Genomic DNA, 21,241 nt, shown 5'->3' on the forward strand with positions numbered 1-21,241 from the left:
GCCGGGAAGCCCACCTGGGCACCGCGGCCCCTGCGTGTGCATTCATTCGTGCGTGCGTCAGTGTGCGCCCAAAAGTGGGCTGTGTGGTCCTGTGGCCCTGTGCTTGTTGTTGTGTTTTGGGGTGGGTGGATCGCGGACCGGGGGTTTTCTTGGGTTTCTTGGGTTTCTTGGGCTTCTTGGGGCCTTCTTGGTGGAAACGCCTGTCCTCTGGCTCGTCGTGTGATTTGCTGGCCCTTCCCTTCTTCGTCTTCCCCCCAGCTCCTCTCTCCCCCGGGCCCTCCCAGCGCGCCGCGTCAAAATTCAACACATTTCGGGAACTGGACCGCACCCATTTCCCTAGATCCCCTTTGGTGCCCTTTTTGGTCCCATTTCGCCCTCTTCCCTTCTCCCCCCCCTTGGTGTGTGCGCTGCCTCGTCTGCGTCTGTCTTTGTGTGTGTGCGTGTGTCTGCTTTCCGCCGCCGCGCGCTTGTTGTTCGACAACAAGGTCAACAACGCCCCGAGGGGTTAGGTTCGCGCGCAATCCGCCTGCTCCTCCCTCTCGGTCGGTCGGTCGGAGCCTCCCCCACAAACAAACGACAGAGGCGCATCTCCGTTGTTGTTTCTTTTCTGATCTGCTTCTTCTTCTTGTCTTTTGTCTTCTTCCTTTTTCGGTATTGTCTCTCTCTCTCTCTCTCTCTGTCTCGCCCTCTCTACGTCTCTCTGTCTCTGTCTCTCCCTATCTCTCTCCCTCTCTGTCTATCTCTCTCCCTATCTCTGTCTACTACGACCACGACTTGGGACAACCACATCATCGTCCACGTCGTTCGGTTCCTACTCTCGCTCGTCTCTCTTTTTGTTTTCTCGTATTTCCTCATAATCATACTTCTAATCTTTCCTTGCGTGTCTTCTTCTTCTTCTCCTGCTTCGCCATTATAACCCTTCTTCCGGTACTCAAGCTTGACGACGACAAAATCAAAACCCACCTTCTCGATCCCCTGCTTCACGGCGTTCAACCCGCGACGCAGCCATCTGCAATACACATGTCGGAGCTTGCTTGGTAGAGCGACATCGCATTCTCGGCCCGCGCGAATTCTCCTCGAGCCGAAACCGCCGTCATCAGCAGCGTGGTCGTTGAGGGCTGTCCCCGCGCCGGAAAGCCCCTGCGACCTGCCGCTTCTTCGATCCTGTCTCCTTCGACCATGACCTCGTCTCTCGCCCCGGACGAGCACACCGCCACCGTCGTCGGCGGTGATGGCTTCGATCCCTTCATGGCGGCAAGCCCTTCGGGGCCGCCGCACCTCCGCCACTCCAACTTCGATGCGAATCTCTTCGCCCTGGCCCCGGGCTCGTCCGTAGAACAAGTCAAGCGTGCTCTCGAGGCCCACCTGCGCGACACGGAACGCCGCATGGAGGAAGCAGGAAAGCTGGGGACCGCCCTCGTCCAGCAGCAGAAGCAGCTCACCGAGAGGCTGCGCGAGGTCGAACAGTTGCAATCCGAGTCGGAGCTCACCCCGGAACTCCGCCAGCGCCTCGCCGAACTCGAAAAGGACTACAACGAGGTCGCCCGCGAAAGCGCCCGCGCCCTGCTTCCCCGACAGAGGGTCCCTAGCAACGAAGCCCAAGCCTCTTCGCCCTTCTCGCCGGACAAGCACGTCGCCAGGGTACGTGGCTGTCCGCTCAGGATTTCGCTGGTCCGTCTGACTAATGACACACTCGTGTAGCGCTCCGTGAGCCCCTCTAAGTTCGAGACTTTCGCCGCGCCGTCCCCGACCAAGCTCAGCGTCCCGAATCGCAAGGTCCGCAACCAGCCCGCCAACAACATCCGCGATATCGAGTTCGCCGCCGAGATCAGCACTTCGTTGATCGCCCAGGTCCGGAGCTTGCATGCTCTCTTGGCGGAACGTGAGGAGGAGCTCAAGGAGGTCAAGGCGGAACGTTCCCAGCTCGAGATCGAGGTCGAAACCTTCCAGCAGCGCCTTCGGACCTTAGACGAGAGCGAGAACCGCTACAAGGACGAGAACTGGAACCTCGAGACCCAAATCCACGACCTGATCGCCGCCCAGAAAGCCGCCAACGAGCGCGAGAAGAGGCTGAACCAGACCCTCGCCATCGTTCAGGCCGAGCGCACCGCCGCCCAACGCGAGCTCGAGGAGCTCAAGGACAATCTCGCCAAGCAGGATGAGAAGCACTCGGCCGAGATCAAGAACCTGGAGATCGAGCTCGGCACCAGCCGCCGCGCTGCCGCCACCTTCGAGGCCGAGCGCGCCACGCTGCAGAAGCGGGTCGAGGAACTGACCGGCCAGAACCAGGAGTTGGCCAAGGCTTTCTCTGCCCTTCAGCGCGGCCGCGCCGAACAACGCGAGGCCTCGGGCGGCGGCAGCGAGGAGGACTCGCACTCCGCCCCAGACCACAACACGCCCGAGCACTCGCCGCCGCCGTCGCCTCTGAAGCCCACCCCTGCGCGCCATTCGGCTCTGGAAACCGAGACCCTCAAGACCTCGCTCGGCCATGCCCAACGTACCATCCAGACTCTCCGCACCAACATCCACCGCGAGAAGACCGAGAAGCTCGAGCTCAAGCGCATGCTCCAGGAGGCCCGTGACGAAATCGAAAAACTCAGGAACGACCCCAACCCTGCTCCTCGTCGCAGCCGCAAGTCCGACCATCACGAGCGCAAAAAGCCGGCCTTCAGACTCACCCAGTTGGGCGTCCCGCGTGCCAGCCGCACCGAGGTGGTCGAGGACGACGATTGGGAGGACCAGTCCGAGATCGCATCCCCGCGCGTCCTCTCGCGCCGCGGTTCCATGCACATGCGCTCTCCCGGGACCTCTGCCGCCGCCGCTGCCGTTTCCATCCCTGCGACCCAGTTCGAGTCGAGCAACGAGAAGTCCGAGACCGCCAACGAGACCAGCGACGCCGGCTTCGAAACGGCCAACGAGCGCGGGACCGAGACCGAGGGCTTCCAGACGGGTGCCGAGTCCGCCGATGACACCGCTACCGAGACCGAGGCCGGCGCTTCGCTCTACAACTCGATCAGGCGCCCTCCGCCGCTGCCTCCGCACCACGCCAGCAACCACTACGTCTTCGACAGCACCGCGTCCTCCAGCTCGAGCGAAGATGACGAGTACCCCAATTACAACGACCCCAAGACCCCGTCCGGCCCGCGGACTCGCATGCGCGCGAACCGCAACTCCGCGTCTCGCCACTCGCGGCAGTTCAGCGAGGAAACCTCCGTGCCTAGCAGCCCGGCCAGTCCCCAGGCCAATAGCTCGGCGACCCCTGGCGGCCAGAGCCTGTTCGCCGAGCTCAACCAGTTCAGCGACAGCGGCGACGACTCGTGCCCCGGCGCGGCCACTCCGAGCCGGAGGAGCATTCGGTCCTTCACCCCCGCCACCCCGGCCACTCCCCGCAGCGTTCCTCGCGGTCTTGGTTCCCCCGCTCCCGAGGTTCCGGCTCTGCCACGTATCATGGTTGACGGCAGCACTATGACGGATCCGGTTGAAATCCGCCCTGCGTCGTCGAGCAGCTTTGAGAGGGAAGCCCAGGACAGCGACGATGGCGCGTCTGTCGTGCACCGCCCTGACACCATGAAGCGGCCCCCGTCTATGGAGTCGGTGATTGTCAGCCGCCACCTCAACCCTGCGATGCACTGGGCCGGAGACGAAGCTCGGGAGGTGGATGCCTCAAGGCCGTCGTCCTTCGTGTCGTACAGCGATGCCAGCGTCCAGTGGGATATGAGCTCCAAGCTGGCCCTGTTCCCTCAGCCGCCGCAGCACTTGACCGTCTGGTCCGCCGAAGCCTTCTCCGTCGAGCCCATTGCTGAGCCCGAGGTCCCTGCGCCAACTCTTGGTGTGTCGTCCATCCTGTCGGAACAGACCGAGCCGGTTGCCGAAGTGGTGCAGCTTCCCGCCCTGTCGCTTGCGGCTGTGGTCTCGGAGCATGTCGAGCCCGTGGTGCTGCCCGAGCCCGAGCCCCCGGTTCTGGGCATGCCCGCTCTTGTTTCTGAGACCATCGAGCCCGTCGAGCCCGAGATCCCGAAGCCGGAGTCGCCGAAGCTCAGCGCGGCTGTGGTGGTGTCCGATATCGAGCCCGTTGCGCCCGCCCCAGTCCCGCTTACCTTCTCGTCTGTTCAAGCCGCCGAGGTCGAGCCCGTCAAGCCCGAGAGCGTGCCCGTCACGCTGTCCGCCTCGGCTCTCCTCGTGCAGCAGGTCGAGCCGGTCGAGCTCCCTGCCCCTGTGGTCGAGGAGCGTGCGGTGGCTGCGGCCGTCGTGCCTGTTCCTGCTCCGGCCCCTGAGCCGCAGCCGCTGTCGCTGTCGTCCATCGCGTCGGCGCATGTCGAGCCCCAGGAGCCGGAGCCTACCTCCCCTGTCAAGTTGGCTCTTTCGACCATCGCTGCCGAGCAGGTCGAGCCTCTTGTCGAGCCTCCCGCGTCGCCCGTCAAGCTGGCGTTCTCCTCGGTTGCCACGGAGCAGGTCGAGCCTCAGGTGGAGGAGACGGAGCCCGTCAAGTTGTCCGTCTCGCCCATTGCTGTCGCCGTGGAGGTCGAGCCTTGGGCCGAAGAGCCCGCGTCTCCCGTCAAGCTTAGCGTCTCAGCCATTGCTTCTGAACACGTCGAGCCGCAGGCTGAGGAGGCGGAGCCTGTCAAGCTGTCTATCTCGTCCATCATCGCCGCGGCAGAGGTGCAGCCAGTCCAGGAGCCTCTGCCCCCTGCGCCGACCTTGGCTGTGGCGCCCATCAAGACCGCCCTGGACGTGCCACCGCAGGAGCCTGAGAGTTCTGGCGTGGCGGTTGTGCCCGTGGCTGGCCCGATCAAGTTTGACCCGACGGCGCTGCCCGCTGAGCCCCGCAGCCCGAAGAGGAACGCCTTCATCATCCCACGCGACTCGGACGGCAGCGAGATCCTCAAGGAGTCGGCCGAGACCGGCGAGAAGGCCGCCATCCCGCAAGTCAAGGTTGAGACGGTCGACCAGGGCGCTCAGACAACTCTGACATCGGAGGCTATCGACCAGATGCTCAGGGAGACGCTGCAGCCCTCGCAGCCGTCCGTTCTGTCGCGCTCACACTCGTTCAGCACCGTGAGCACGCCTGCTACGGTCAGGATCCACCGGCCTCGCCATGATACCTACGAGACGCCCTCACGCCAGAAGGGTCTGGGCATCGATTTGGGCTCGGATCCGTTCGAGGGGCCGTCTTCGGCTCAGAGACCAAGCAGCTCGGCCAGCGGCATGACGTCCAACGACGAGGTTCCGCCGCTCCCGCCCAACCACAAGGAGGTGATCGAAGCCGCCCGCAGTGGGTCGTCGCATGGCGCCCAGCCCACGGTCGGCAACATGGGCCCTCCGCTGGTCCCGGCCTCCGTCATGAGGGCGCAGAACCCATCTCTGCGCCCCCGGACTCCTACCGGCTCGAGGTACGCTGCCTCTTCCGGCAGCCTTCTGCCCGGGCGTGCTACGCCCACGCACCGTGTCCCCGGACGGCACAGCAACGCTTCAGGGTTCGCCGACGCCCACGACGCGCAGTCGGTCTCCCGTGCTACGCTTCCCAGCCGCAAGTCCTCCATCTCGTCGTTCACGTCCGAGGTCGACAACCGGTTCGGCCTGCATGGCCCGAACGGCTTCGACTCGCAGGGCTTCGGGCCCAATACCGATCCTCGCATGATCCAGGCCATTACCCAGACCATGATCGGCGAGTATCTGTGGAAGTACACGCGCAAGGCCGGCCGCGGCGAGATGTCGGAGAGGCGCCACCGCCGCTTCTTCTGGGTGCACCCGTACACGCGCACGCTGTACTGGAGCGACCGCGACCCGACCACTGCGGGCCGCACCGAGCTGCGGGCCAAGAGCGTCCAGATCGTCAAGGTGCGCGTCGTCGACGACGACAACCCGATGCCGCCCGGCCTGCACCGCAAGAGCCTGGTCATCGTGTCGCCCAGCCGCAGCATCAAGATCACCTGCACGACGGGCCAGCGGCACGAGACGTGGTTCAACGCGTTGTCGTACCTGCTGCTCCGCACCGCCAACGAGGGGCAGTCGGACGCCGAGGAGATTGCCGGCAATGTTATCACCCGCGAGGATGTGGACGAGTTCAACCCCAGCTACGGCACGCGCGCGGCCAACGGCACTCGTGCCGCCGGCCCGGCCCCGTCGGTGTCGTCGTACGCCACCACTTCGCACTCGGTGCGCCAGTCGCCGACCATGGATATGGCGTCGTACAGCGTACCGACGCTCACGCCGTCGCGGACGCGGGCTTCAGCCCAAACGCAGCAGACGCAGACGCAGGTGCAGGTCAAGCCGTCGTTTGGCACGCTCAGCCGCATCGGCAGCTACCTGCGCGACAACAAGGTGTCGGGCACGTTTGCCAGCATCCGCAGCCGCAGCGTGCAAGGGAGGCACACGTCGTTGGGGTTCTATGAGAGTTCGTCGACGACGGACCACGAGCATGGTCATGCGCACGACAGCGCCGAGGATCTGCGTGAGATGATTGAGCGGCAGGATCGTGAGGCGGATCGGTTGGAGAATGTTAGGGCGTGCTGTGATGGTGAGTTTTATTTCGGCTCTGCTGATGAAGTGATGGATGGATTCGTGCGTGCTGACTGGTTTATGTGTTACAGGCAAACACGACGTGGGCACTCTTAGCAACAGCGCGAAGAAGAGCCGTCATTCGGTCGCCGGCTTCCGCAGCCCGACTCCCTCAGCGACTCCGACGCCCATTGGGACGGTCCGGTCTCGGGTGTGAGCCTCTATCGAGCTGAGCTGGGCAGAGCAGCCGGGGCGAGTGAGGCTCGTCTCGGTTGAGCAATCAATCAATCTCTTATCTCTCTACTACAGGGTTCTTCTCTTGTCATGACTCTTGATGAACCTTTCCTTCTTTTTTACAGTCAAGTCTCCTATTTTTTTCCTGTCTGTTTGTCTGTCCTCTCGGCCAGTCCAGTCCCATCATCTTCTGTATCACAACCACCACCAACAACAAACACTCTTTGAAGTAGTTGAGCCGGGGAACGGGAATAAAGATTCACCACCACCGCCCTACCGCAACCATCCCACCATCCATCACTCGAACTAATCCCTTACTCGACCACCCTCCTCCTCCTGCATACCAAGGAGCGCAGTTTCGACGGTTACTACACACACATACACACACACACCCTCACTCGAACAACGCTCTCGTGTCCGGTTGTCTGGCTGTCTGGGTTTGGCATTGTGTCTCTCTCTCCCCTTTGCACAACAGCGGAAAATAAAGAAAATAAAGAAAAAAGACCAAGGAAAAACGGAAGGGATTGTCTGGTATTTGCTTCTTTGGCGGATACGGGCGTTGGGAGCATTGTGTTAACCTATCTCGGGCAGTTTTCGTTTTTTGCTTGCTTTTGGTGGCTTGCATGCGCTGCACTTCGGACACTTGAATTACTACCTACAGCTTTCAGAACAGGATGCGGTGCGGTGGGGTTTGTTGTTGTTGTTATCGTCGGCGGGCATTGGGGAGGTATGGGTTTGGGATGTGTTTTTGTTTCACTTGTCCTTGGCTTCTTCCTCCTACTCTACTGTATTGACTACCTATCTATCTGCCCTTTCATGTTGGGGACGTCGGTCAGCGAGCGGAACCACAAACCAAAATTAAGGGGTGGAAAGAATTTTGTGAGAGGGTGGGTGGGTGGCGAGGAGAAAAGTGTCACTTAGGGAGGTTGTTGTGTGCTGTGCTGAAGAGGTTGGTTTGGTTTGGTTGGTGTGCTTTTGGTACTTGGTGCTGAGCAGAGAAGAATGAGCAGAATGGTGTGGAGTGTTTGTCGGGCTGTTTGTTTTGTCGATCGTTGGTTGGTTGTTGGTTGTTGTTGGTTCAGCGTTTGATGAGTGAAATGAAGAAAATTATATTGAACTTGTGGTTCGTTCTCTTAAGACTGATGTGGATGTGGTGATCTTGATGTTGGTGTTGTTTACTTCCAATTCCAGGGTTGGGTTGAAGAGGGTTAGGGTTATATTGTGGCCACCCCATTTGGGAACTCCGACGGGCGGTGATGACATAATTAACCCTGACCTCTGACATATCAACTTCGACCTTCGACTTCCATCTTTCCTCCTTCCCAACACCAACAACCAAAAACATCGCCACACCAACAATTCCCGAGCTTTCCCCCTCCAACCACCATGGCTGACGCAGAACCGACCGTGACCGCGCCGCCCAACCCTGCCGACGCGCCACAGGCACCGGCGGCTCCCATCATGCCCGTTGCCATCTTCAAGAAACGCGGCGCCAAAGGAAAAGCCAACCTCCGCAAACGCCCCGCCACACCACCGCCCGCCGCCGCCAGCGATAGTGACGACAACTCGTCCGACTTTTCGTCGTCCGAGGACGAGGCGACGGGCCAGCGCGTTAGGAAGCGCAGGAAGCGGAATCCCGCGGTGGCGGCTGCTGGGGTGGTTACTGCCGCCTCGTCCGCTCAGGACGGGAAGATACATAAAGGCGGAGAGGAAGAGGAGGATCCAACAGCCGCGACGGTGTTCAAGGCGGAGAGGAAGCTGGATTTGGAGAGCGGGAAGAGGGAGGCGACCAAGCATGCGAATTGGTTTGATGATGAGGATCTGTCGGCCAAGAATCTTTTGGGGTCGACGCGCAAGGTACCACCGGCCAAGAAAGATGCTGCTGCCGAAGAACAACAACCAAAACGCAACATCGGCCCCGTCAAACCCCCGCCCAGCCACATCCGCACCATCACCATCACCGACATGGCGCCCGACGTGTGCAAGGACTGGAAGCAGACGGGCTTCTGCGGGTTTGGCGACGGGTGCAAGTTCCTGCACGCGCGCGAGGATTATGCGTATGGGTGGCAGCTCGACAAGGAGTGGGAGAAGGTCACCAAGGGCAAGAAAGTTTTACAGGGCACCATCGTGTCCAGCGCTGAGCGCAAAGCCACCGGCCGCCGGTTAGGCGCTGGGGAAGAGGAAGATGATGACGATGGAGCAGAAGAAGCGATGCTCGAAGCCATCCCCTTCGCCTGCATTATCTGTCGCGGGCCGTACAAGTCGCCCGTGGTGACGCGGTGCGGGCACTATTTCTGCGAAGGGTGCGCGCTGGGACGGTACCGGCGGGACCCGAGCTGCGCGGCGTGCGGGGCGGGGACCAACGGCGTGTTTAATGCCGCCAAGAAGCTGCAGAAGCTGCTGCAGAAGAAGAAGGAGAGGGAGGAGAGGAGGAAGAGGGAGGCGAGGGAGAGGGGGGAGGAGGTTAGTGAGGATGAAGAGGAGGGGGATGGGGAGGAGGAGGGATAGGTTCTTCGTGCATGCTTTCTGTAAAGGTGTCAAGATAGGGGAGGAGATACCACCAATCCATGGATTCATTATAGTCATGTACGCAGGGAGTATGACTGATGTGGTCTGTCGCCGGTTTTCGGTCGCTGATGAATAGAAGGATGACATTGCTACCACTTAAATGCATCTTGGGTGTGATGTGTACCATCGTTCTCATCCCCGTGGATGATTCACCGTCCATCCTAAACATCGGCCACCATCATGATCTTGGTAGATCTCTCATCCAGCATCGCCCTTGGCTGCTCTTGAGGTCTTCTGTTCTGTCTACCGCTTATTCACACTCTAAAGTACCTGCCCCGAACCAGGAGCACACCCAACCCCCTGAAATCCCGCCGTAACTAACTCCGTTGTCCGTTTGTGTGCAAAAAACAAAAAAAAAAAGGAAAAGATGAAAAGCAAGACCTATAGACGGAAACAACCCAGAGGCCAACCACAATCAGACTCCCATCGTGAAATCGTGTTCGATACCCGGCGTAACGCTGGCGATGAACTGGACAGGTGTGTTAGCCAATATGAACGGATCCACTTGACCAAAAGAGGACGTACCTTCAAGAACACCACCAAGTACTGGTCCACGCGAATGGCCACCTCCTCCGAGTCGTCATCCGGCTGCTGCACCTCCTCCCACTCGTCCGTATTGTCGCTGACATCGGTGCCAGAGACGCTCAACTTGCTGACGCCAGCCTCGAGACCCGAAGACGAAGGAGCGTCTTTGCTGTCGCTACTGCCGCCCGCCGCAGCCAGCTGCTTCGCCTTGAGCCGCTCGCGGCGCAGCTTAAGGGCCGCGTCGGCGCGGTCGAGCAGGATCTTCATGACCGAAGCGTGCTTGCACGGGTGTATGCTGGCCATCTTGACGGGGTTGGCAAAGAAGGGGAAATCCTCGAGCGTGACCGTCTTGTCCTTGTAGTCGCCGACAATGTCCTCCATCATGCGGTGCGGCGGCAGCGGCTGGCCGTTGGGCTGGTACCCAAACATGTACAGGCGCGGCGTCTTGTACCAGGGCGAGTAGCAGATGTAGAGGGAGTAGGTGCGCTTGCCGCTGTTCTTCCCGCCGCCCGCATCGGCGTCGCGGATGATAGCCTCGTCGTCGTCCTCGTCCTCCTCCATGTCCGGGATGTCGTCGTCGTCCTCGATCACCTCGCGGTCGCCCACGTTGCCGGCGTCGTCGACCGTGCGCACCTCGCGCACCTTGAGCGGCTGGGAGCTCGTCAGCCCGCCGGTGCGCAGCCAGCCTTCGTCGTCGTCGTCGCCATCGCCGGATTTGCCGCGCCCCGCCTCGACCACGGCTTCCTCGTGCCCCGCGTCGCCGGCGAAGTCTTCATCGAGACGGCGATGGCATGGCACGTGGCGCGTGACGAGGTATTGCTTGCCCGGCGGCAGGTGGCTGATGCGCTTGGAGGGCGTCTCGGCGTCGGCCCACGACCACGAGGGGAACTTGTAGACGAGATAGTCGCCGGCGGCGAGGAACTCTTCGGGGGTGATCTCGCCCGTCTTGCGGAAGGTCGAGGTGTGGGTGGCCGGGGTGTACCTGTCGCGCAGGCTGTTGACGGTGGAGTAGAGGATGTTCATGGCGGTTGAGGTGTTGGTGTTGGTGTTGGTGTTGGTGGGAAGTGCGAGTACGGAACTTGGGAAAGGTTCGGCGTTTGTTGTGCTTGTTGTTGGAAAGGGATCGAGGTTCAAAGGGTTGACGGTGTGACACAACAAGCGGGGGGCTCGAGGAGGGTTCCACAAGGAGCTTTATAGTCTGTCTGTGTCACGATTTCAGGGTCAAGGCCACGTTCCAAGCCAGACCGGTTCAGACGAGGGCTTTGTCTGTATGTATGTCCAAGTATGGCGGTTTGGGTATTGCTGTTGCGACGAGAGATGTAAACGGATGATGTTGGCCAGGCGCAACAGGCAGTCTTGGGGAATCAAATGACGACGCGAGTCTGGGAGTATCCCGTGACAGATGCACTTGAGCAGCCACCAGCAGTAGCCTTGCAGCGCCGAGGCGTCCAACGGCGGGATGACGATTCAGGCTGCCCGTGGCAATGGGATTTGAGATCAGCCGGGATCCTGGCTTCGGGATATCGTTGTGGTATGTATGTACGAGTAAGTAAAGATGGCTACGAGTCCAGCAGGCTGTTTGTCTGGAGGACTGAGGCGACTTTATCTCAGGGGTGTTTGCTTGAATAAAGCAGTAACTACTTGGGGTGCCCTCATTCATGTTTGGCGGGGCTCGCAGCGATGAATGACGCTGGAGGCGGCCTTCTCCCCTGAGCTCCAGCAGGCTGCCCCGCTTCCCATTCGAACCAGGTTCCATGCCCCACTCAAGGTTCGTTGATTGGCCCTCCTGGACCCACTCAGTCTCCCCGGGACCGCCAAGCCGCGTGCACTGCGCAACTGAAGTGGGTAACTCATCCATCCATGATCGGGCTGACGACGTCGGGAATCGAGACTTGCGCTGTTGGCTTCTTCTTAATTTGCCCTGGAATAACGATCTCATTCTTCCCGGATCCACCTGGACAGCGACCCATCATATCCTATTCTGTACACGAAATAAGTAACACTCACACGGGCGCCTGTGCATGCGAATTGCTGCGTGATCCTCCTCCGTCTCTTCTCCTTTCCTGCCCGGACCAGGCCTCCGTCCCGTCCTCTTGGATTCCATGACCGCGTCCCTTTCCTAGGGGCTCCTACGTTGCTCGTCTGAAGTCGAAAACTGCCCATGATCTGAACTACTTATCCCTCGCCAACCCCGTTGTAACCTGTCGACCTAGCTCTCTGCGCCAAATCCCCCGAAGCCCCTGATACTAGACCTCCCGTCCCGGCAACACGGCAGAACTCTTGCCCATCATGGCTACCATACGCAGCCTCGATCACACCAAGTGCGTCAGATCCCTCGAGCTTCCTCCCGTACACTGGAGATTTGCTTTCCCCCTACCTCGCGAGCCCCGAGACTTCGCGTCGATGCTAGGCTGACCCGTGCCTCCTGCTCAGGTCCGAGGCCGAGCTGGCCATCAACATCAAGAAGGCCACGAGCCCCGAGGAAACCGCCCCGAAGCGCAAACATGTCCGGAGCTGCATCGTCTACACCTGGGATCACAAGTCTTCCCAGTCCTTTTGGGCTGGCCTCAAGGTCCAGCCGATCCTGGCCGACGAGGTCCAAACCTTCAAGGCTCTTATCACCGTCCACAAGGTGCTCCAAGAAGGCCACCCCATCACCCTCACCGAGGCCATGGCCAACAGCTCGTGGATCAACAGCCTAAAACGCGGGATAGCCGGTGAGGGCATGCGCGGATACGGGCCCCTGATCCGCGAGTATGTCAACTTCCTCCTGGCCAAGCTGGCATTCCACAAGCAGCATCCGGCTTTCAATGGCACTTTCGAGTACGAGGAATACGTTAGCCTCAAGGCGATTAACGATCCCAACGAAGGCTACGAGACCATCACGGACCTGATGCACCTCCAAGACAAGATCGACCAGTTCCAGAAGCTCATCTTCTCCCACTTCCGGAGCGTCGGAAACAACGAGTGCCGCATCTCTGCTCTGGTACCGCTCGTCGCCGAGAGTTATGGTATCTACAAGTTTATCACGAGCATGCTCAGGGCCATGCATTCAAGTGCGTCCGATTTCCTCCTCATCTGCTAGCATCAACTCTTTCGCTGACAATTTTGTTTCCCAGCCACCGGCGACAACGAAGCCCTCGAGCCCCTGCGTGAGCGCTACAACGCCCAGCACTACCGGCTCGTCAAGTTCTACTATGAGTGCTCCAACCTCCGGTACCTCACCAGCCTGATCACCATCCCGAAGCTGCCTCAAGACCCGCCAAACCTCCTGGCCGAGGAAGAGAACGCCCCTGCTCTGCCCGCGCGCCCTAAGCGGGAAATCGAGAAGCCGCCAACTCCGCCGCCCGCGCCCAAAACGGACGAGCCCGATGAGATCAACGAGTTCTGGAAGAACGAAATCGAGCGTCAAAACCGCGAATACGAGGAGCAGCAGCGAGTGTTGGAGGCCCAGCAGCAGGCGGCGCTGCTTGCGCAGCAGCAAGCCCAGCTCCAGGCCCAGCGCGAGTTTGAGGAACAGCAACGGCGCCTGCTCGAGCAGCAACAGCGAGAGCAGGAGGCGTTGCTGGCCCAGCAGGCTCAGTGGCAGACGCAGGGCCGCTTGGCCGAGCTCGAGCAAGAAAACCTCCGGGCCCGCGCCCAGTACCAGCAAGACCAGCTGATGCTTCAGCAGTACGACCAGCGCGTCAAGGCTCTCGAGGGTGAACTGGCACAGATCCAAAACAACCTCGGCCAGCAGATTGCCAGCAAGGACGACCAGATCAAGGCGCTCCAGGAGCAGGTCAACACGTGGCGCACAAAGTACGAGGCCTTGGCCAAATTGTATTCGCAGCTGCGCACGGAACACCTCGATCTCCTGCAGAAGTTCAAGGCCGTCCAGCTCAAGGCGGCGTCGGCCCAGGAGGCCATCGAGAAGCGCGAGAAGCTCGAGCGCGAAATCAAGACCAAGAACCTCGAGCTGGCCGACATGATCCGGGAACGCGACCGCGCGCTGCACGAAAAGGACAGGCTTCAGGGCGGCCACAAGGACGAGATCGAGAAGCTCAAGCGCGAGCTGCGCATGGCCCTGGACCGCGCCGATAACCTGGAGCGCAGCAAGGGCACCGAGCTCTCCACCATGCTGGCCAAGTACAACCGCGAGGTGGCCGACCTCGAGGAGGCCCTGCGCATCAAGTCGCGCCAGCTCGAGGAGGCCCAGACCAAGCTCCGCGAAGGCAACTCGGATCTCGAGGTCCTGCTCCGCGAAAAGGAAGAGGAGCTCGAGGTGTACAAGGCCGGCATGGACCAGGCCTTGGTCGAGCTCAACGAGCTCAAGAACAACCAGGGCACCTCGGAACAGGTGCTCGACAGCCAAATCGACGCCCTGGTCCTCGCCCAGTTGGCCAAGATCAACGACATTATCGACTCGGTCTTGCAGTCGGGTGTCCAGCGCGTCGACGACGCCATGTACGAGCTCGACTCGACCATGCAGGCCGGCAACCAGAACGCATCGCCGTCGTACGTGCTGTCCCAGATCGAGAAGGCGTCGGCCAGCGCCACCGAGTTTGCTACGTCCTTCAACAACTTCATCGCCGACGGGCCGAACAGCACCCACGCCGATCTCATCAAGAACGTCCACGTCTTCTCGGGCGCCATCGCCGACGTGTGCAGCAACGCCAAGGGTCTTACGCGCCTTGCCACGGACGAGAAGAAGAGCGACTCGCTCATCAACGGCGCCCGTCAGTCGGCCCGCGACACGGTCAAGTTCTTCCGCAGCCTGCTGAGCTTCCGCCTCGACGGCATGGACGACGTCCAGAAGACGGACGTGGTGGTCAACGGCAACCTCGACGTGCAGAGGAGCTTGCAGCGCCTCAACGAGGTGGTCGAGGGCTTCGCTCCGGGCTTCGGCAAGCTGACCGGCAAGGGCGATCTCAGCGATATCGTCGACCAGGAGCTCAACAAGGCCGCCGACGCCATCCAAGCCGCCGTCGAGCGTCTCAACAAGCTCAAGAACAAGCCCCGCGACGGCTATTCGACGTACGAGCTCAAGGTTCACGACTCCATCCTCGATGCCGCCATGGCCATCACCACCGCCATCGCCCAGCTCATCAAGGCCGCCACTGTCACGCAGAACGAGATCGTCCAGGCCGGCCGCGGCTCGTCGTCGCGCACCGCCTTCTACAAGAAGAACAACCGCTGGACCGAGGGTCTCATTTCGGCGGCCAAGGCGGTTGCCAGCTCTACCAACCTCCTCATCGAGACCGCTGACGGCGTCTTGTCGAACCGCAACAGCCTCGAGCAGCTCATCGTGGCGTCCAACGACGTGGCCGCCTCCACGGCCCAGCTCGTCGCCGCCAGCCGCGTCAAGGCCGGGTTCATGAGCAGGAGCCAGGAGAACCTGGAGCAGGCAAGCAAGGCGGTCGGTGCCGCCTGCCGCGCGCTCGTCCGCCAGGTCCAGAGCATGATCAAGGACCGGTCGGCCGACGAGGAGCAGGTGGATTATTCCAAGCTGGGGGCGCACGAGTTCAAGGTGCGCGAGATGGAGCAGCAGGTGAGTAGTTTCCCTTTGCATTCTATCATCGTGGGTTTTGTGTGGAGAAATAGTCTTGCTAACCGTTGTGTTTTTTCTTTTTGTTCAACAGGTCGAGATCCTCAAGCTCGAGAACGCGCTGTCGGCTGCCCGTCACAGGCTCGGAGAGATGCGCAAGATTTCGTACCGCGAGGAGTAAGAGAGAGTGTGTGTGTGTTTGAATTGCGGGGATGGGCAGAACCAACCGAAGAGCATTGGGGAGGGGTGTGTCGTGAGTGTATCAATGAAGGTGGAACGGAGGTTGTCCGTGGTTTGTGTCTGCTCGGCTCGACTGAGGCTCGACTGAGGCTCGCTGTCATGCATCTGTGTCCTACTACTACTATGTGTTTAACCAGCAAGCCTTACCTGCCTACCTATTTTGCTTCTTTTGATCTTCGATTCGGACTCCTGTAGTTTCTTGGTTCCGTCGTTGTGTTGTAATTGAATGTTTGACCGGCCGTGTTGCATTCGCTCTCTAAGTAGAACGTGTCTTGCACTTGTTTCCACAACTTGCTTCTTTCTGCGACCTAGATAGATGTGCTGCTGCTCTGGATCCGTGGTTGTGTTCATGAGTAGGCTAGGCTGGCTTATTCAGGTATCCGACATCAAGATGGTGATGATGATGGTGATGGTGAATATATGTACATACAATTCGTCCGTCGCGGAGCCAAACAGACGCCACTACTTATTTTCCACCTTGTTTTCTCTGCAAATAGGTACCACCTTTGGTTGTTGCCCAGCTCGTGTATCTGTCTGTCTCTTGTCCCTCATACCATTGTCCAACACGCGCCACGCAGATCATTTCATAAGTATGGACATCTATCTGTATGCTCCTCGTAGATCTCGGAGCGATGAGAGCACACCGCATCGCACCGCATCACAGGGTAATGATGATGACGAAGTGAGTGAGCAAAGAGAAGGGATGGGATGGGAAGGTAAGTAAGCTTGCTACTGGTAGGGAAGGGAGGTGCCTATGGGCGGAGTGAGGGGGAGGACAAACATGCCCATCGGACAGGTATGTAAGGTACACTAGCTACCTGAGTATAGGTAAGAAACCCGGCAACATGTGGTTCTGGGACACCGGTTGCTGATGCTGCTGCTTCCTGGCTTGTCTTGACCTGACATTGAGGAACGTGTGGACGTGCTGTACACTGTACATGTGTGTGTGTGTGTGTGTGTGTGAGAGAGAGAGAGAGAGAGAGAGAGAGAGAGAGATGGCTTGTGTTGTGTGGCTTGCAGACATGCTCAGGTCAGGGACTCAGGCACTCAGGCGGGCAAACCTCCCGGGGTTCCGGGTAGGGGGTTCCTGCATTTCGCAGTACCTAGGTAGGAACTGGAACATTTTGACCAGTGTGAATACCTAAGGTATTGGTGGAGGGGGTTGATGGATGGTTATACACCGGCGGCATCAGGGGGCATGCATGGCTGGCCTTGATTTGGTCGTGCTGGTCGTGTTGGTTGTGTTGTTGGTTTCCGCAGTGTGAAGTGAGGAAGTGAGCAAGCGCCGACTCGACACGAGTTGATGACCCTCGACAGACTAGCTTCCATTGTTAGCCTGGTAGTCGCCTGTTGGGGACCCCCCGGGAGAGGGACGAGGTTGGGCCTTTTGATGGTGTTTTGTCTTTGGGTGTTGTGGATGGCGTATGTGTATGTGTGTGCTGTAGGTGAGGTGTACTTGGCACAACAAGCCGTTTGGGGTCGGAGGGTGAGCTTGGCTTTTTCTGCTTGATGGCACCACCCGGCTGGCGCGGAGATGCTCACTGAGTACACTACCAAGTCGCAGTGGTAATACTCAGATTTGGCCGGGGGAGAGTCCCGGTTGTTGGCGCCCTGTGCTCTGTGCACCTGTATGGGGTATGTACGCTACATACGGAGTAAGTAGCACGCGGCACGTGGCAAACAAGTCCCGAACCGTTCAAGCCACGCCACCAGCGCTTCGGGGCCAGGGTCCGGAGGTCTGGGATGGCGTGGTGGTGGTGGTGGTGTTCCAGGTTGTGGTTGTTGGGTGTTGGTCCACCCCCATGTTACGCAGCTCGGGGTGCGAGTTTCCCCATTTCAGAGGGGTTGTGGTTGAGCTGGTTTGGGATTCATCTGTGTTGTGTATGTCCATATGTACACAGAGTGTCTTGTGGTTATTCCGGGTGTTTGTGTCCAGGCTTGTGAAGCTATTGATGATCCAGGTCTGGGTTTGTTGACAGGTTGGTTGCTAGCACCCCCGGGAGAGGAGCAAAAGACTCGGCACGACAGCCAAGTCTTCCACAACATGATCTCTGACGTCATGCATGAAGCCAGATGGTAGGGAGATTTCGTGTGTTCACTGTACGTGGAACGAAGAGACGGAGGGGAAGCCGGGAGGTGTTCGGTCCCGAGCTTTTGGGTCGTTATGTCGTGACACCATCCACACCATCCACAGCTCGAGTATCACTCATATAGTGCTGTCGATCCTTGCCTTCTAAGGTCTCTTGGGTGCACGGTTTTGACGCTGGCATACCGGATCTCGAATTACCGTTTGTGTCAGCGTCTGTTGGCTTGCCGTTGTCTCGTTGGGGTGTTGACGCTCCTCGGGAGTCGGCCGGGCTCTGCAGAGGCTTGTAGGGGCTTCTCTCCGGCTGGCTGATGCTGACTCGTGCCGTATTTCCTGGAAGGGGCGTCATCGACACCGGAGATGTTGCGGGTTCGCAGAGCCTGTGGATTCCAGGGCCATGTTAGCTTCTAGAATGCTTCTGGTGCGTCCCGGGAGTCATCATGGTCATCATCTGTGGCTCAAATGGTGGGATTGATGCCATGTTTATGCACCAACCAGTCCAAAACACCAAGCTCTCTGGGTATACGAGGTATGTCTCACGCCAAGCAACCGGCTTGTTGTCGCTAACTACCGTCGGGGAAGCACGCAGATGTGGCCCTAGAGTTCATAGCTACACATATCTATGGCTGTGTACCCGTTTGCCTGTTGATCCTCGAGACATCCCCCAGACCGCATTTCAGTCTGGTGCGGCACCTTTCGGAGGAGCTTGGTGAACACAGCCGTGGGTCTCATCGATCCAGACTAGCCTCGGTGAGTGCTGCAAGATTCGAGACCAGTTTGACCCTTCAGCTCATTCGCTGGCATCTACAGCTTCGAGTAATGTCGAGGATGTGCATGTCCCACCGCACGTGCTCCTGGGAGTCTGGGGGCGTTGATGCCGCCGCCTGGACAGCCTTCCGCTTGCCCAAGGCTTGTCTGATTCGGTAACCAAGAGAGATGCTGACCAGACGGCTCCATTTCCATGCTCTTCCATGCGAGAGCAAAGGTTTTGAGGTTAGGACCAAAATCTAGGTTGTTAGGTTACGAGTATCTCGGTTGTGGACTTGATCCGAACTTCGGGCTCTCGTTATACACGATGATGGCATTTCTGGGTCAATATTTGCTTGTTTAGTTCTCAGGGTTCCGGGCCAAGGTTTCCATTGCGAATCGAGAGACAATTGCCCTCGAGGTTCACTTCATGGGCTCATCGTGTCCTTTGACTTTGACAGATGTGTAGTACCCAACCTGAGCTTCCTGCATCCGTCTGATCCCGTGTCCCCCTTTGCATTGCGCCAAGCAGGCTCTCTCATCTGAACTTGGGTCTGATCTCAATAGTTCCAAACTTTCTGGGCTCGAAGAAGCATCCAGAAGGTGCTATTGTGTGGTGATCTTCCAGTCCGTCCGTCATCTAGCGAGTGTGTGTGTCATCCCCTCCAGGTCTTGAAAGTGCAGTAATCCACGCATTGAGCATCTTCGTGTAGTAGTAATTGCAGAAGTAGATCGAGCTTATTTGCGTCCATGGAAGCCGAGACAGATGCTGGTCTTTGTACGAGCCGAGACACTCTGTGGGCGACTGTCTCCCCGGGTTCAGCGCCCCCGGTAGCCGGTTTCAACACAGTTACACGGAACAGCGCCACTCAACGCCGTGATTTGTGACGCCCCAATTGCATTGCATGTATGCCTCAAGCAAGAATATTTGAGCGCAAAAAGTCAAGATTTTGCTGCCTTCTTTCAGGTGTCGGAAACTACTTAGCTGTGGACGGAGTGTTAAATGACTTTGAGGTCTCTGAGGAGTTGGTCACAGAGATGTCTGTATCCAAGACCGCCCATAACTAAGCCACCTCTCCCCTTCTGGAAGCAATCTGAGCTTTTCGTCCGACACTGCGATGAGGCGATGAGGACGCAAAGGGAGGAGGGACAGTAGGATATGCTTACCGACAATTTCTGACCACACGCCGCTGATCTTCCGGTCGCAGACCACGACGACACGTCGAGCGATCATCGGCCAAAAGCAGCATATGGCGCGCAAACAAAACCCGACGATGAAGCGAACGCTGATGACTGAGTGACTGGCTGTCTGGGGGCCTTATCGAGATTCTGCAAGGGAGAGACCTGCTGCTCGAGCGGTCAGTAGCCCATATTCCTCTGCGACCCTGTTCTCGGGACTGGGGCTTTGGAAAGCTTGCTCGCCATGTTTAGGCGCTAAGCCTGCGAAGAGATGAGGCTGCTGCTGTTGCTACTGCTGCTCAAGCCTTATGTCAGTCTCCTCTGCTGGGCCGTCACACACCCAACACGCAGTTCTCAGTTGTCATGTTGACCGCCATCTCTGAGACTCCCGGAGCTTGCATGGCTGGTAACAATCCAGCGTGCTTGTGGCTCTTGTCGGTGAATTGATTGCGATGTTTGTGAGGACCTTGTCATTGGTGGCGGCTGGAGCGGGAGGATCAATTTGGCAGTTGGCAAGCTTTGAGAGCATGAACTCCGGTTGCTTTCATGTCGGTCCGTTTTTTGGCGTTAGAATCCATGAGTTCTCGTCGTCGCTTCATGTCTCGTCACTCCAAGCCCATGCTTTTCCCGACTGTGGACTCTCCACAGCTCCCAAATGCTGTTGTGCTTCCACATGCTGAGATTGTCAAGTCCAGCAAGGCATGCCCATGCCCGAATGATCTGTTTCCCACGTGTCGACTCTTGGAAAATGCAGTTTGCTTCGCTAAATCTCGGCCCTGCTTCATTTGAATGTGTGTATGCCGGACACGGTGTTGGCTGCATGTGTGCTGGCCTCGACCACACCGGCAGCCCTCCACTGTCCCGCTGCCTCAAGCCCTTGCGGCTTGGCATGTCGATGTGGCTTGTGAGGGCTTGTGGCACAGCATGGCTGTCCAGTCTCGTGATTTCGTGAAGTGGCGTCGCTGGTTGATGTACGCGCAATCGATGACAAGATGGTTGATGAAGTCGATGATTCTGTGTCCATGAGATGTCAGCACTCTCTGATCAATCAATCCTGGCAGAGCATTCAGGTCCGCCCACCACGATTTTGCTCACATTGGAGGCAGATACTGCTCGTTGGCTGACCAGACGTCGTTCTCGACCACCGACTCACCACGCAATCACATCCGGGACGTCTCGACTTCATCTTTCTCTCCTTTTCCCATCTTCCCTGCCACTAACACCATTGGAGAGTTTCCTTCTTGGGAGCTTGCCTGTTCTTGGTTCTTGGGTCCCGTCCCGCCCCCACCGACCGACCGCTCCTTCCCCCGCAATGCCAAGTGCCAAGCGCCAAGCGCTGCACGATGCAGGACGGGGCGATCGGCAAGCGGCAGCCGCAACCGACATGAGCGGCCCGCGATTGGGCGGGCGACGTTGCAGATCGGCGGGCGGGTCTGCTGCTTAAATCAACGACCAGTCGCTGGAATGTGATGGCGCTTTTCCCATCCACCAGCCCACTGCAGCATGCCATGTATCATTTTTTTTGGTCCCTGGACATTGGGACAGCTTGATGACAGTTCTACGGAAGCGAGTTTGGGGCGGGCTGTCACTGTGTCGGATGTCTTTGGGCGAAACGTGTGCAGAAATGATGAGCAGCA

The 21,241-nt window shown here is 58.9% G+C and overlaps 5 protein-coding genes across 5 annotated transcripts; 4 read left to right on the plus strand and 1 right to left on the minus strand.

Annotated features, from left to right (window-relative positions):
* Positions 1-1,179: 1,179 nt before the first annotated feature.
* Positions 1,180-6,715, plus strand: VTJ04DRAFT_2358 (uncharacterized protein; the record flags this gene model as incomplete). Its single annotated transcript, XM_069360138.1, has 3 exons — positions 1,180-1,641; positions 1,702-6,517; positions 6,591-6,715. 3 exons carry the CDS (start codon positions 1,180-1,182, stop codon positions 6,713-6,715), a joined length of 5,403 nt encoding a protein of 1,800 aa, XP_069220879.1.
* Positions 6,716-6,832: 117 nt separating this feature from the next.
* VTJ04DRAFT_2359 (uncharacterized protein) lies at positions 6,833-7,821 on the plus strand (the record flags this gene model as incomplete). The annotated part of the gene is made up of 3 exons (XM_069360139.1): positions 6,833-6,924; positions 6,990-7,619; positions 7,680-7,821. The coding sequence occupies 3 exons, from the start codon at positions 6,833-6,835 to the stop codon at positions 7,819-7,821; spliced, it is 864 nt and encodes a 287-aa protein (XP_069220880.1).
* Positions 7,822-8,118: 297 nt separating this feature from the next.
* VTJ04DRAFT_2360 (uncharacterized protein) lies at positions 8,119-9,240 on the plus strand (the record flags this gene model as incomplete). The annotated part of the gene is made up of 1 exon (XM_069360141.1): positions 8,119-9,240. The coding sequence occupies one exon, from the start codon at positions 8,119-8,121 to the stop codon at positions 9,238-9,240; it is 1,122 nt and encodes a 373-aa protein (XP_069220881.1).
* A 475-nt stretch (positions 9,241-9,715) lies between these two features.
* On the minus strand, positions 9,716-10,848 carry VTJ04DRAFT_2361 (uncharacterized protein; the record flags this gene model as incomplete). Its single annotated transcript, XM_069360142.1, has 2 exons — positions 9,716-9,769; positions 9,826-10,848. The coding sequence occupies 2 exons, from the start codon at positions 10,846-10,848 to the stop codon at positions 9,716-9,718; spliced, it is 1,077 nt and encodes a 358-aa protein (XP_069220882.1).
* Positions 10,849-12,114: 1,266 nt separating this feature from the next.
* Positions 12,115-15,533, plus strand: VTJ04DRAFT_2362 (uncharacterized protein; the record flags this gene model as incomplete). The annotated part of the gene is made up of 4 exons (XM_069360143.1): positions 12,115-12,146; positions 12,259-12,881; positions 12,945-15,355; positions 15,447-15,533. The coding sequence occupies 4 exons, from the start codon at positions 12,115-12,117 to the stop codon at positions 15,531-15,533; spliced, it is 3,153 nt and encodes a 1,050-aa protein (XP_069220883.1).
* Positions 15,534-21,241: the final 5,708 nt, after the last annotated feature.

The sequence above is a fragment of the Mycothermus thermophilus genome, assembly GCF_041956435.1.
Source record: "Mycothermus thermophilus strain CBS 625.91 unplaced genomic scaffold VTJ04scaffold_2, whole genome shotgun sequence".
Lineage (NCBI taxonomy): Eukaryota > Fungi > Ascomycota > Sordariomycetes > Sordariales > Chaetomiaceae > Mycothermus > Mycothermus thermophilus.